Source organism: Bos indicus, chromosome 5 (assembly GCF_029378745.1).
Source record: "Bos indicus isolate NIAB-ARS_2022 breed Sahiwal x Tharparkar chromosome 5, NIAB-ARS_B.indTharparkar_mat_pri_1.0, whole genome shotgun sequence".
Taxonomy (NCBI): domain Eukaryota; kingdom Metazoa; phylum Chordata; class Mammalia; order Artiodactyla; family Bovidae; genus Bos; species Bos indicus.
Genome location: NC_091764.1, coordinates 83,431,619 through 83,447,970, shown reverse-complemented (window position 1 = coordinate 83,447,970; position 16,352 = coordinate 83,431,619). Strand labels below are relative to the sequence as shown.

At 38.9% G+C, this 16,352-nt stretch overlaps 1 protein-coding gene across 2 annotated transcripts in view; it reads right to left on the bottom strand.

The window, feature by feature from the left end:
• ITPR2 (inositol 1,4,5-trisphosphate receptor type 2) overlaps positions 1–16,352 on the bottom strand; it is a 593,100-nt gene that overhangs the window by 110,468 nt on the left and 466,280 nt on the right. For both annotated transcript variants that reach the window (XM_070788589.1, XM_070788588.1), the window contains exons 47-49: positions 13,897–14,089; positions 11,203–11,328; positions 1,150–1,325 (exon numbers count right to left, since the gene is read on the bottom strand). In XM_070788589.1, the coding sequence (XP_070644690.1) occupies positions 1,150–1,325; positions 11,203–11,328; positions 13,897–14,089 (495 nt within the window). The remainder of the gene's footprint in view (positions 1–1,149; positions 1,326–11,202; positions 11,329–13,896; positions 14,090–16,352) is intronic.

Sequence of the window (16,352 nt, the reverse complement as noted above, 5' to 3'; positions counted from 1 at the left end):
TGTCATATATATCACGTTCAATTTTTGAAGAATTATAATAGAGATCACAAACATAGATTTGGCCATACTAGCTCAGCTTTATAATTCTCAGAACTTCAGTTGATTATTTCATTTTTTCATTTTCAATATATATTTGCCACATTTTTTATGGCGAGGCACTGTAATTGTGTAAGAATACAAAGATAATCTTTCACCCATTCATCTACTCACTCATTACTTAATTTACTTAAGAAACATTTGTTGAGTACCAATCATGTTCCAGACTTTGAATGATTACTCATTCTTCTTAAAAACTTACGTAGAAGGGGAGATACCAGATACAGATACACAGACACCAGAATATAGGACATTATGCTAGAAATGCAGTTAAAAGTATAGAAAGTGCTTAGGCATGCAGTGGACATATTAGCAAGATTTATTTGCCTACATGGCAACTTGTTCTTTCATCAACCTGGTGATTTATTGTTTCTTAATATCCCTTTTCATCTGTGCCACACAGAAAGTTGTTTCGTCCCTTTAAAATTTTATCACTTGGGCAAAATTACTGCTATCTGCAATAGTAGTCTGGCTTACTTATCCTAAACTTACCTAGTAAGGTTGTGAAATGTGCTCCCTTGTTCTAATATTTTAAAATACAGCGAAAAAGAAAAAACTTCATCTCATCTATGTCTTTCACAAGTTAATAGGTGGTGTTCACATTAAAAAAGCCCAATTTCCTATTTTCTCTTGTAGCGATCCTTTTCCTTTGGTCATTTTATAAAAGATACTCACTTCTAAAATTCTACTGAATATAATTTAATCTTTCTTGGATGATTTAGAAGTTACTTTAGAATGTTAACAGTCATTCGGAGTCATTTTTGTCAATAGCTGCCCATATAGGATGCCAAAAGCATTAAAATTGGATTGGGTTAAATTGAGTGCAGAACTGGGTCATGCCCCAAATGCTACCATCCTAAATATATAAAATTTTCACTTGCCATTTTTTCTTTCTCTAAAAAGTCAGTGAAGAAGGTACACATTAAACTCAATTTAATTTGGATTCACAATAAATTAGAATTTATTTACAGAGTTAAAGCATAGAGTTATGCTTTTATATTTAGTACACTTTTAATTAATCTAAAACAGTACAAAACTAAATAAAGTACTTACATTTGCTGCACCAAGAAGTATTAATGTAGGCCCAAGACCTATTGTATATATTGATCTGAGCATTACTGACACAAGAAATGGCCGAATACCCACAGGCTTGGAGAAGAAAAACAGCATAGATGTGCAGATTGCCACTGCTATCCAAAGCAGAATTGAGAACATCGGTGAAAGAGTACCTGTAAAATGTGGAAGGAGTTTATTTTTACTAAGAACAGAACTGGAACATGTTAAATCATTTGCCACTCTATTTTATATATTATATATATATATGAAACTCCAATACTTTGGCCACCTGATGTGAAGAACTGACTCATTGGAAAAGACCCTGATGCAGGGAAAGATTGAAGGCAGGAGAAGAAGGGGACAACAGAGGATGAGATGGTTGGATGGCATCAGCAACTTGATATACATGAGTCTGAGCAAGCTCCAGGAGTTGGTGATGGACAGGGAAGCCTGATGTGGTGCAGTTCACGGGGTCACAAAGAGTTGGACATGACTGAGGGACAGAACTGAACCAATTTCATATAATAGAGCAACACAAGTTGTAAAACACTGAATTTCAAAGTAACCCACTCTACATTCAGAAAACTAAGATCATGGCATCCGGTCCTATCGCTTCATGGAAAATAGATGGGGAAACAATGGAAACAGTGACAGACTATTTTGGGGGGCTCCAAAATCACTGCAGATGGTGACTGCAGCCATGAAATTAAAAGATGCTTGCTCTTTGGAAGAAAAGCTATGATCAACCTAGACAGCATATTAAAGAGCAGAGACATTACTTCAAAAAAGGTCCGTCTAGTCAAAGCTATGGTTTTTCCAGTAGTCAGTATGGATCTGAGAGTTGGACTATAAAGAAAGTTGAGCACTGAAGAATTGATGCTTTTGAACTGTGGTGTTGGAGAAGACTCATGAGAGTCCCTTGGATTGCAAGGAGATCCAACCAGTCCATCCTAAAGGAGATCAGTCCTGAATATTCATTGGAAGGACTGATGCTGAAGCTGAAACTCCAATACTTTGGCCACCCGATGCGAAGAACTGACTCATTGAAAAAGACCCTGTTGCTGGGAAAGATTGAAGGCGCAAAGAGAAGGGAACAACAGAGGATGAGATGGTTGGATGGCATCACCGACGCGATGGACATGAGTTTGAGTAGGCTCTGGGAGTTGGTGATGGACATGGAAGCCTGGTGTGCTGCAGTCCATGGGTTCACAGAGTTGGACACAACTGAGTGACTGAACTGAACACACTGTATATTTAGAGGAGATGTCTTTGTACACATTATTCATTATTTGTTGTACTCAGACACTCAGTGGTGTCTGACTCTTCATGATCTTATAGAATGTAGCCCCCTCCCACCCCCAGCTCCTCTGTCCATGGGATTTTCCAGGCAAGAATACTGGAGTAGATTGCCATTTCCTCCTCCAGGGGATCTTCTGGACTTAGGGATTGAACCACCATCTCTTAAGTCTCCTGAGTTGGCAGGTGGATTCTTTACCACAAGCACCACCTACATTTCCAGAAAGCTTGTGATGAATCCCAGGCTGCTAAAATACTCACTAGTCAATGCTCCTTACATTAGTTCTGAAACCTGTGTGTCTTTCTTTCCAGAGGGAGTCATGCTAGATGCTTTGGATAGGGATTTCTCATTTTGGAAATCTTAATTCAAAATGCATGATTAATGGCCATCAACTATTCAGCTAAATCAAATGGAATCAGGCCCTGAACTCGTACCTTGTCCTGTTTTATTATAATCAAGTTTTTATATTATATTAAAGAATTCAGAATGCACACTCTCTACTTTTTAATGAAACAGACCTAAGCTTTAACTGTTAAAACACACAAGTGCGTTTATGTGTATGAATGCATAGGTATATGTGTGTGTTTTTCAACTTCTAAAAATAATGTTCAGCTATTTACTTCATCAGAAAACAAAACTCCAAATGTTTCAAAACTAAACTCCATTGCAACAAAAGTTTCTTTAGAAATGGCCCCAGAAGGGGTTTATAAATACATTTCCTTTTTTAAAAAGGACAATTTATTAATGTTTGCACTGACATGTGTATTCAAGGAATCCCCCTCTGATGGTCAAGCGATGCTATATTTGCAGAAGTAAATTAAGGGGGAACACTCTTGGCCTAATTTAGGCTGATGAAGTCAGAGGGGAGATGACAAAACAGGGATTTTCCACTCGTTCAGGTAAGTCATTTGGAATCAAGCACTGAACTCATGTCTTGTCCTGTTAAATTATTATCAAGTTCTTAAGGTGGCTTAGGGGTAAAGCATCTGCCTGCCAATGCAGGAGACACGGGTTCAATTCCTGATGCAGGAAGATCCCACGTGCCTCTGAGCTACTAGGCCCTTGTGCCTCAACTATTGAGTCTGTGCTCTAGAGTCTGGGAGTCCAAGTGCTGCAACCACTGAAGGACTCTTTGCAACCTGTGTGCTCTGCAAGAGCAGAAGCCACCACAGTGAGAAGCTCTCTCACTGCAGTGAAGAGTAGCCCCTGCTCGCCACAACTAGAGAAAGCCTGTGAGCAGCAACGGAGGCCCAGCACAGCCAAAAATAAATAAATAAAGTTTAAAAAGTGTTTTTAAGTTATAGATTCAGAATGTAAAATATCCATTTTTTAATGAAACACACCTAAACTTTCACTGTTAAAACACATAAGTGTATTTATATATATGTGTGTGTGAAAGTAAAAGTGTTAGTTGCTTAGTCGTGTCCGACTCTGCAACCCCATGGGCATGGCAGGCTCCTCTGTTCATGGAATTCTCCAGACAAGAATACTGAAGTGGGTAGCCATTCCCTCCTCTGGGGGATCTTCCTGACCCAGGGATCGAACCCAAGTCTCTTCCATCTCCTGCGTTGGCAGGCAGGTTCTTTAGTGCCACCTGGGAAGCACCAATTATTTGTTGACTACAAATAGAAACATAACCTGTGAGCTCGTTTTGAGTAAGTCCATCTCTAGTTATAAATTCCCCAAGTTGTGGAGCTTCACTCTTAAGTTTAGTAAAACTGCCAACATCTTTGCACACTTAACTCTCATCCAATCGCTAGATTCTTCGGTATAATTCATAAGCAACGTCTTGGTGTGACATTCTTATTTTAAAAGTCCCAACTTTGGCACTGACAGTCACGCTGTGCATGGTCACTAATGCCTGAGAAGCTAACCACAACTTGACCACCCTTTCTCAGACAGGACCTGGCTTGCTGAGATTTCCTCTTGATCCAATGAGAAATTATAACCATGAACTTAAAACTGGACATTTGATCCCTTTGTAGAGAGAACTCAAACAGTGTCTAGCTTAGTACCCTGCTGCTGCTGCTGCTGCTGCTAAGTCGCTTCAGTTGTGTCTGACTCTGTGCGACCCCATAGATGGCAGCCCACCAGGCTCCTGCATATAGTTTAATGTTAAGTATGTATTTGTGAAGGGTAAATAAATTTAAAAGTTACTTAAATGGCTACTTACACTATTTTCAATTGACAACAATTTGTAATTATATTTTGTAAGAATGATCATATTGGTTTTTAGCTGAAGATTTGATCTTCAGCTAGAAAAATAAACTGAAATCCTCTGACAAACTTTAGAAAACAGTAGACTATCAAAGCCATTTTTTAATCCATTAATGGCGGAAAGAGGGGGCTGTCTTCTTGATGTTTGTATTAATTTTCTATAATGATCGTGCCTTATTTTATAATAGAAAAAAATTTAAGAATTCACTTTATACATTTTAAAATATTAGAGTATAACACTTGTCCGTAATAAAAGAAAATTCAAACAGAAACACTGGAGACTTCAATTCTACTCTCCTATCTACTTCACACTGACTTGTTTTAAGTTTACTTATAGCAGGGGTTCCCAATCCCTGGGCCACAAACCAGTACTGAGCGAGTGAAGCTTCATCTGTATTTACAGCCACTCTCCATAGCTCACATGCCATGGTCTAGGGAAAAACTGTCTTCTATGAAACTGGTCCCTGGTGCCAAAAAGTTGTGTGTGCATGCTAAGTTGCTTCAGTCATGTCCAAATCTTTGCAACCCCAAGGACTGTAGCCCACTAGGTTCCTCTGTCCATGGGATTCTCCAGGCAGGAATACTGGAGTGGGTTGCCATGCTTTCCTCCAGGGAATCTTCCCAACTTGGGAATCAAACTATTTCTCCTGAACTGCAGGAAGATTCCTTAGCTGTGAGGCATCAGGGAAGCCAAAAAGATTGGGTACTGCTAACTTATAAAACACGCTGCATCTTACTCCCCTCTCTCCACTCCTCAGCCTCCAGCAGAGACTTGTAAGAATTTCCTATTTCCCCCTTCTCAATCTGGCTAATGCAAATTAGACAAATCTATGGGTGTTCTTTACTACTGTGTCTCATTCCCTTCTTCATCCTTTAACTAGACTATAAGCTCCTTGAGGACAAGGTCAGTTTTCCCAGTGTTTGTATCTCTAGGGTCGAGCACAGTGTCTGGCATCCAGCCACACTCTATCAGTGGTTGCTATTAAGGTGAATGAATTAAAATCACCTTGAAGATTTATTTCCTTTAACACAAAGCACTTGAGGGAAAAAGAATGACATTCCAAATTTGAACACAGTATTTTTAAAAAATCACATGCTAAATGGATATGCTGCTGCTGCTGCTGCTAAGTCTCTTCAGTCGTGTCCGACTCTGTGCAACCCCATAGACGGCAGCCCACCAGGCTCCCCGTCCCTGGGATTCTCCAGGCAAGAACACTGGAGTGGGTTGCCATTTCCTTCTCCAATGCATGAAAGTGAAAAGTGAAAGTGAAAGTGAAGTCGTGTCTGACTCCTACAGACCCCATGGACTGCAGTCTACCAGGCTCCTCCGTCCATTGGATTTTCCAGGCAAGAGTACTGGAGTGGGGTGCCATTGCCTTCTTCGGCTAAATGGATAAAAGAAGGCACAGTTCTCTGCTAACCCCTCTGCCTTTGCCAAACTGGGCAGGGATGGTTGGCATGGCAATGTTCAACTTCTGAGTGGACATCTAGGAGATTCCCTAGCATCGATAGCTGTGGCTTCAGCCACAACCAGCATGACCTCATTCCCTAACTTTGGCAAAAGTTTCATTTTTAGAGAAGCACATTTTAAGCATATAAACTAATCAACCAAACAAGGAAACCCACACCAAAACCCACACCAATAGGCCCTGGATTCTTGAAGGCATTCAAAGAAAGCTCTGCAAAGCCTGACTACGGAAGGAGATTATTTGCAGTAGGGGTTGGGAGGGTGGACGTATTACAAGCTGGTACTCTGAGAATCACCTTCCACTAAGTATCTCCCTTTTATTATCGTACGCTACTACCCTGGTTGAAGGCAGACACTGTTCCCTCAGTTAATATCATAACCTAAGCATGAACCAGATATCTGGACACAAGTGATTCCCACAAACTCACTGTGTGTTCAGGCTGGAAAATACCCTTGGAGACAGCATACACAGCCCATTCCCCCCGCTGCCAGCCTCTCTGTCCTCACCTGACACATAAGCCAAAGTGACTCCAGAGCAGCTTGTATTAGGATCTGGGGTTGGAAAAGGTGGCCTGTTTGGACCACAGGTCTTTTTTTCTGGCTCAGGATTCACCAGGTGATTTTGTGATCAACTTCTACCCAGAATCCAGGAACCTCAGAGCTGGATGGAATCCTCATATTTACTTATTTTTTCTTTTTTAACTTTTTATTTTAGAACTTTTTCTGACTAATGTTACAGTTGCAAATATAATACAAAATTCTCATTGTCTCTTTACCTGGCTTCCCCAAATATTGACACCTTACATAATCACACAACAATGATCAATGTCCAGAAATTAATATGATATATTACATTAATAGAGTTAGACCATAAAGAAGGCTGAGCACCACAGAACTGATGTTTTCAAATTGTGGTGCTGGAGAAGACTGTTCGGAGTCCCTGGACTGCAAGGAGATCAAACCAGTCAATCCAAAAGGAAATCAACCCTGAATATTCATTGGAAGGACTGATGCTGAAGCTGAAGCTCCAATACTTTGGCTACTTGATGTCAAGAGCTGACTCACGGAAAAGACTCTGATGATGGAAAAGATTGAAGACAACAGGAGAAGGGGACAGCAGAGGATGGGATGGTTAGATACCATCACTGACTCTATGGACATGAATTTGAATAAACCCCAGAAGATAGTGGAGGACAGAGGAGCCTGGAGTGCTGCAGTCCATGGAGTCACAGAGTTGGACACTTAGTGACTGAACAGCAACCGCTTTAATCTACAGACCTTTATTCCAAGTTCATGAACTGCACAAATATGTCTTCTTTTCTGAACCAGGATCACACATCACATTTAGCTGTCATGTCTCTTAGTCTCTTTTAATTCCTCAGCACTCCTTTGACTTCACAAGCTTCAAGAGTACTGGCCAATTATTTTGTAGAATATTTCTCATTCTGGATTTGTCTGAAATTTCCTCACTTTACGCGTTTTTGTCCAAGATGCCATATCCTTATCAGCACATCATGTCAAGAGGCACCTGATGTTGCTGTCTCTTCACTGGTGACATTAACATTGATCACATAATTAAAGTGATTTCTCCACTTTAAAGTCACTCTCTTTCATAATAAGTATATTATGGGGAAATACTTTGACTACATCAATATCCTGTTTCTCATTATACTTTCTCATCTAACACTTCTCTATTAATTTTAGCATCCAGTGATGGTTATTGCTATTATATGGTATTTGCCAAACAGCAACATTCTATTTCTATTACTCTTCCTACACTGATTAACAGGAATACTATTGTAAGGAAGAGCTTTCTCCTCTACCAGGAGGATTCCCGGATTCTTATTTTATTCTGTGGGTTATTATGTATTACTGTAACCATTTTTATCTCAAAATTTCCACAGACTTGGCCACTGGGAGACCTTTCAAGTTGAATCCTGTGTTCTTTGACACATTCCCATTATTTTCTGAAGCACTTTTTAGAAGGAATCTTAATGATCAACTAATTCATCTTTAAATCATCTCAAAGCATCCCAGCCAAGGAGTCATCCAGTCTATGCTTGACAAAATCCACCGTTAGAGACTTGCATGTCCAGCACAGAATTTACCTTCTCCAGCCAGTTCTGATGGCCAAGTATAGTAATCAGTCTTAACTTTGCTTTCTCAGCCTTCCCAGCTATGCACAGCATGTAACTGAAGGTTAGAGGCTCACCTAATCCTGATCAAAACTGTAACCTTATTCATGGAGCTATAATTAAATAACTCATCTAGAACTGTAATCAGATTATCCAAATATAACCTTGGGGTTCCATACTGCCAAAATGGCAGCTCATGCTTTCCCTTCCCCCTTAGTGCCATACCCACACCCAGATACTTAGGAGTGAGCCTCCACCTTGGTTACTGCTGTTCACCTCTATTCAGTCCCATCTGAAGAGTACAGTGCACACCTGCACCTGAAGAGGACATACCTCGTCTTCCTGCCTTGTCTTTGTTGGTCTTATTTCTTTCTGCTTCCCTGGTGGCTCAGAGGTTAAAGTGTCTGCCTGCAATGCAGGAGACCTGGGTTCAACTCCTGGGTCGGGAAGATCTTCTGGAGAAGGAAATGGCAACCCACTCCAGTATTCTTGCCTGGTGAATTCCATGGACAGAGGAGCCTGGCAGGCTAAGTCTATGGGGTCTATTTCTTTCTGAGGCTGGAGCCTCATTCCCAGTTTTACCAATATATGTGGTTTCAAGTTCTTGTTCAAGGACCAGTTGTATTAGTAACACCTCCAGAAACTTGTTAAAAAGTATGTATTTCCAGACTCCCGAATTACTGGTCAAATCTTCCAAAGCCTCAAGTTCTTCATCCAGAAGGATGAAGTACTTACTTTATAGAACTGTCAGGAAGATTACATGGAATTATGTATGCATTGTGCTCAGCACTTTGCCTGATCCAATTTAAACAGTAAACAATAACAGTTGCTATTATCATCATTAGCAATACTGTTACAACTGTTATTAGGCAAATATGAAAAAATATATCAGATGCTTTACTTTCTCCTGAATGAGTAAAGAGTAGATGTACAGAGGGGTACCTGTGCCCATCGCCATCATATTTAACGTATAATAGGTAGCAGAACAGGCTATATACTTTGGCTCTGGTGGTCTTGTAAGGTATATGATGGAATAGAACTTAGGGAAGATGATGCCCCTGTATAAAGGGGCACCTGTTATTGACACGCTTCTAACCTAATCATCCTGCAGAAAAGTCTGAGAGCACAAACAAATGCTTTAACCATCTAGTCTTAGATCTGCCGTTCTCTGGGCTTCCATCTCTTTATGTGTCAATGATGATTTGATATTAGATAATTTCCAGAACTGCTTCTATATCTAAGACTTTATGCTCTATTTACCCGGATGCTACAATCTAGTTAGCATTCCTTATGCAGATGATACTAATTTATCATTTCAGGCTGGACTTCTCTCCTTAGGAAAGTTAGGTTCTTTTGTGCCAAGAGGGCTATCATCACTAAATGAGACTAAACACAGTGAAGAGAGCTGTTTCCACTTCCTGCTGTATTTGCAACTTCCCCACAATGGACGGCCAAATATTTGCTATGTTTTCATTGCTATTTAACTCACACATCTACTCCCTTGTCAAATATCCTTTTATTAGCACTGGCGTACCTTCTAAAAAAAATCAAACCTTTCCAAAACTACTCAGATTATACCCAAAGGCTAGAACTTTACTATCTGCCATCTGTAACAGACCTTAGAAATAGCAAATTACTTCTGCACTCCCATTTCCCTTCCTGCTCACTCCTCTTCCTACTCACATCTGAAATAGGTTTAAATATCTCTTGCTCTTCTCTAACCCTCATTTCCACTGAGCTTCCCTTTGTAGTACTAATATTCATCTTGTAACAACAACAGCTAAGCTTTATCAAATGATTAGTAGTAGTAGTGTTAATCGCTCAGTCGTGTCTGACTCTTTGTGACCCCATGGACTACAGGTCACCAGGCTCCTCTGTCCAGGAAGTTCTCCAGGCAACAATACTGGAGTGGGTTGCCATTTCCTTCTCCAGGGGATCTCCCAACCTCAATTGAACCTGTGTTTCCTGCATTACAAGCAGATTCTTTACTGTCTGAGCCACCAGGGAAGCCCAGATAAAATGTAAGTGCTATGTAAATAGTTGAAGATGAGTGGCAAATTCAAGTTTTATTTTTTGGTATATTATTACTAGTTGCTATTCTTAATGCTTTACCTACAACATCTCATTAAATTCTCACATAATCCTATAAACTGATGAGATACAAAAGCATCTTGTGGTTATTATTTGCTGGTATCTCTCCTCCTGTCCTCTAAGCCATTCTTTCAATGCCCCTTCCAAAGTTATCTACCTGATTGTATCCCAATCAGGATACAGATTGTGACATATTCTCCCACGTTCTTTTGCCAGATTTAAAGAAAACTTAATTTCCACAGCCTTTAGTGTATCCTCCTCCTATTTTCCGTTTCACTTAACATGGGATAATTTTTCTTGTCTTTGCTTTCGCATGTATCAGCAGTTTGATAATATTAACTTCATGGTCAATATCCTTTGTGCTGTATTATTATAATCTGCCTTATGCTATACATTTAAAATTATTTTTCAAATTATCTGCATGCTCACTGTAGAATCCTTAGACAATACCAAAAGCAAAGAAAAGAGAGTAAAATAGAGATTCTACTACTTAAGATAATCACAATCAACATTTTGGCATACATCTCTCACTTTCCCATGTATTTATAAGATTGAGATGATACATAAAATGCTTTTGCTCACAAAGTAAGGTAGAAATATTTTTCTTGCCTTATTTATCAATACAGCTCTGCTGTATATGAACTTCTTGAAAAATATTTATATTGACCATCATTTTCTGCCTATTCTACTTACAATAATTCTGTTTCCAGTGAATAGAGAAAAGCTATTTAACAAGAATGAAATTGTTGTAACTGGGAAGGTCTAAATAGTTGAGGCATGCATCAAAAGTATTGTTTTTAGACTCTAAGATACTTATCATTTAAAGACAGACAAGCACTTGCCTTCATCTCCATCGTCCCCAAATGGGTAGAAGAGAGCCACAGCTAAGTTGATGAACACAGCCAGGTTGAACGAGATGCTCCCCCAAAGAGAAATATGCCTTGAGAACCAGAACAGGGCAGGATTACCTAGTAAGAAAGAGGCACGGTGGGACGGAACAGAAAATGAATTTTGATTTCAATACCAGAGCCCTACTGAAATAACATCTTTCTAAGTGCATTTTTGCAAACTATAAAAGCATATATAAACAAACATTTAATGCAACTTATTTTAGAATATTTATCATCAATACCATAAAGGAGTTTTCCATTTGATTCCTTCTTTTCTTTAGCCAGTTTACACCTAAGCTATTGTAGAAGGGTGAGTAATTCTGCAACTGCTAATTCTGGCCAGAAAAGATGACTCTGGGTTAATTCTCTTTACTATATCCCTAGAGCAGGTTGAGGGAAGGCAGTTTAGCAGTCACCTGGAGCCCCTTTTAATGGAATGGTATACATTGCTGTGTAATTTAGTAATATCAATTAACTGGTCTCACTCCCCTGTCTTAAAGTAAAATAACACCCTTACCCTTTGCACAGATGTATCTCTGGTGAAAGTTTCAAATCACGGTCACAGTTACCTGAAACTCTGAAACTTAATAGCATGGCACAGCACTGCTTACTGGGAACTAGTGATTTATAATATTACCTAAGATTTAAACCTTTATGCTTCCCAAGAAGTTGTTGGGTTTGCAACAGCAAAAGTAAGTGAAAGATACAACAAAAACTACCAATAAGTGGGAGAGGTTTTGCTGAATATTTTCAGAAATGGGATTCTGTATCTGCCACCAGAAATGAATTGATAGATGCATCTACCGAATAAAATTTACATAAGCCAAAACTCAGTTTCTTTCACCTCTCCTAAAGAACTGAACAGACACGTCATGCATACGAGTTTGTCACACAACATATTCAGGTCTTGTCCACTGTCTAACTTTTAATAGTTTAACATTAGATTTAAAATATTAAGAGTCAATTGAGGAGAAAAGCCATCTCAATTTTCAAATAGAAATTTTAAGCTTTTCAAAGTATGTTCTGTGAATTCCAATCTCAAGTCTGCTGCTTACTTATAAACTAGACTTCCCTTCAGTACATCTTGTTTTCTTTCTCTTGGAATAGAGCATTCCAACACTGGAGTAGGCTATGATTAGCTACGGCATTTAGTTGACTAATGTATCATAAATTGTAAGCATTTGCATTCTCATCGCTCCTGAATTAGGAGTCCTCATTTTAAAAAGCAGAATATTAAGACAAAATTAGAAGATGTTGATACATACATTTGTAACAACAAATCCATCAACTGAATTAGATTCTGTCTAAAACCTCATCATAAGCTACTTCCAAATTTTAAAAGTAAACTGTATATTGGAAATTATTTTAAGGGTTTTTTTTTTTCTTTACAAATGACAAAATATTTATCTCAAAAACACAGACCCCACAAGCACTAGCTCATTATCCAATTTACTTTTTGTCAGGAATAAAATGAATGATTTTCAAATTGAGTTTCTGTTATGTACTATGAATACCTAAGTTTCTCTGAATTCCATAAGGTTCTTCATAGGAAAGTGCTAAGGGAGAGTAATTGCTTTATTTTTTTTCAAATATCCTGCTAAGAAAGTCTGAAAATGCATGCTACAGTCTTTATTCAAGGATGTTATGTCTCAAGCTCAACCAAATTCATAAACCATAATCACTGACATTCCCAGGATACTAAAATGATGCAACACTGTTGAACAGAAGTATTGAGAACATACGCCTGTTGTCTGGAAAATCTCTCCAATAGTCAGAAAAGACCTAATCAAAAGTTTTACCCCAACGATTTTTATTAAAAACTCATGATATTTTTCATCTGGGAAAGTAAAGTTTATTTTAGAATTGAAAAATTTTCAATCCTTTCACAGTCTGATTAAAAACTTTTTAAAACTTATTGGAGTGTAGTTGATTAACAAGGTTGTGTTGATTTCAGGTGCACAGCAAAGTGATTCAGTTATACATATACACGTATCTATTCTTTTTCAGATTGTTTTCCCATTTTGGTTGTTACATAATATTTCCAAATAGACTTAAACCTGAGAAATATGCAACAGGAACTATAAGACGGTAACTTTTAAGTGTTACATTATAACCTTGCCCGATTTGAATACAAGTGTCACACAATTTTTACTTCCACTTGGCAAGATTCAGATATGTTGAAAAAAGGAATGAGTCTCAGAAAAAACACTCAACAGTCTACCTGATTATAAGATCACAGATACAAGAGGACAGGCATGCCTATGCCAGGATCTCTCCACTCCATTCACTGATTGTTAAGGCCGGTCAAGGCCTATTCATGGACTTCAAACCTGCCGCTGCTCCACAGCTGAAACCCACAGCTGCAAACTTGGATGTCATAATATTTGTAAAACTATAGGATCAGTACTAAAAGATGATCTAATTAGTCAGAACCTTCTACGTTCCTTAAGCCACAGGTGTCTTGGCTCCAACTGTAGACAGAGCTTACATGCTTAAGCTTATAAGTGATTTCAGTAACATCAGACAGCAAGAAATTAAGAGCCAAATGAAACGAACACTGTCATGTATCCCAAAGTACTAGTGTATCTATCATTATGCTCAAAACATTTTCATTATGCTCAGATCATTTCAGTTCATTGTACTTACTCCTGATTTTCTTCTGCCACTTCATCTCATTGTAGAGATCTTCAGTTTGCTGGAAAAAGTCATTCACTTTACTTCCCTGTTCATCCCTCTCCGTGGTGTTGAATACGCGACACTTGGATTCTCGCGTGAGGTATTCACATATGTTGGGGACAGGAAATACTATTTGTTCCATTGTCCTGTCATGTCGAACAATCTGAAAAACATTAATTTGCATTTGTTTTAAGCTTTGGAGAATCTTAGACTACTTTCTGCTTTTAGCATGACTTCAATAATGATACTTTATGAATGCAGCTATGAAAAAATATGCCAACTTGAAATATCTGAAATAGTCCTGTATATTATTCTCTTAAATGAGAGAAATTAATCAGACTAATGTATCATAAGTATTATACTTCACTGTAAATAACAAAAACCAAAATCTCTATTCTTTCTCAATTAACATTAAACTCTGGCCACCCATTTTGATCTTCATGAAGTACATCAGAGAACTGAGAGGGTCTTCACTGGGAAGTGGCTGGCTATGTAACCTTAAGCAGAGCACTTGTTATATTTTCATCCTGCTCTTAGCCTGTTCTTCCTAAAAATGGCTACTGGGGAACAAATGACATATTCAACATAATGTTCCCTGTGTTCTACAGAGAAAAATGTTTTATGTCATTAAAATGTTTTCCTGATAATGGCAAACATATTTTTATGTGTAATATTCATTCAAGCATACACTCAGATGTGAATATTTGTTGTTTTTGAACTTCTCTAATTTGGTATTGGTAACAGTTTGTGTTTAGTTGCTGAGTCATATCTGACTCTTTGTGACCCCCTGGACTCTGTCCATGGAGTTCTCAAGCAAGAATTCAGGAGTGGGTTGCCATTTCCTTCTCCAGGGGATCTTCTTAGACCAGGGATGAAACCTGCATCTCCTGCACTGGCAGGAGCACTAGGCCGCCTGGGAAGCCCTGATCACAGTTTAGCTTTAGACAGAACAACAAGTTAAATGATTTAATATAGAGTCCCTATGTCACAAGGGTTCGTGCAGACTACCTGTCAAGGTTCATATTTATATACTCTACCTAGCCCTCAAAAATTAATCAGAAATTAGTCTAAGCCAAAAGAGTCGTTCTATCTCCCTGTGCTACTGACTGATATGGTGATGAGCACTTGACCTATTTCTGGAAAATGAGGCATAAGGAGAAATATCCTGGGGCTGGAGGTGTTCTCAAGGGAGATTTTCCCTCTAGAAAAGACAGAAGCCATGTGAGACAAACAAAAGATCAAATATACAACACAACAGCCCTTTTTCATCAGTACCCTCTTTCTCCCTGCTTAGAAAAAAAGCTGATAATGCTACTTGAAATTCTGGCAGCCATTTTGCAACCATGAGGTGAGACAGCACCCACATAATAAGAAAGACTTAGCTGAGAATATGGAAAAGGTCGGAGTGTTTGAAGACATCACTGCATCACTGAATCAATTATAGAACTACTGGTACCTCCAGACTTCCCATTATGAGGGAAAATCAAATATTTTTATTGTTTAAAAACTGTTAGCCTGGTATTTGGAGAAGGCAATGGCACCCCACTCCAGTACTCTTGCCTGGAAAATCCCATGGACAGAGCCTGGTGGGCTGTAGTCCATGGGGTCGCAAAGAGTCGGACACGACTGAGCGACTTCACTTTCCCTTTTCACTTTCATGCATTGGAGAAGGAAATGGTGACCCACTCCAGTGTTCTTGCCTGGAGAATCCCAGGGACGGGGGAGCCTGGTGGGCTGCTATCTATGGGATCGCACAGAGTCGGACACGACTGAAGCGACTTAGCAGCAGCAGCAGCAGCCTGGTATTTTGTTACTTGTAATTGAAACTATCCTAAATGATATGTTATATACACAAACCACATACTATCATAAAACAAAGATGAAATCTGTAGCAGTAGATAAAAATTCTTAGAACACAGGTTAAAAAAATCAATCATACAAAATAAAAATTGGAAGTATTTGGTATGGTAAGCAACTACATGGGAAAAAATGGTTTACCGGTTCCAACAGTGCCAAACATTAAAAAAAAAAAATCTCCAGATGCATTTAAGAAATAATATCCTGATGACTATAAGCCAAGCTTTCCAGCCCCTTTGTGACATGTGATGTTTGATCCTGGTTGTTACATTTCACAAGGGACACTGGCAGACTGGAGTGTCTGAAAGAGATGGGGATGTGTTAACAGCAAAAAGCCAAAAAAGGGATACTTTTCAATACACTTATACCACACATGCTTATTCAGGCCTTAGGTGAGGAGTCCTGGGAAATTCAAAATGAAAAAGCACGAACCCCAATCTATAAAGGCTTGCAATTTTGTAATTACGAAGGCACCTCAAATGTCTGAACCAAGCTATCATGATGACAGGGGAGCAAACATTCTGAACAGTAGGCAAACATGAAAGTGGGCTGGATTGCATGTGTTATCA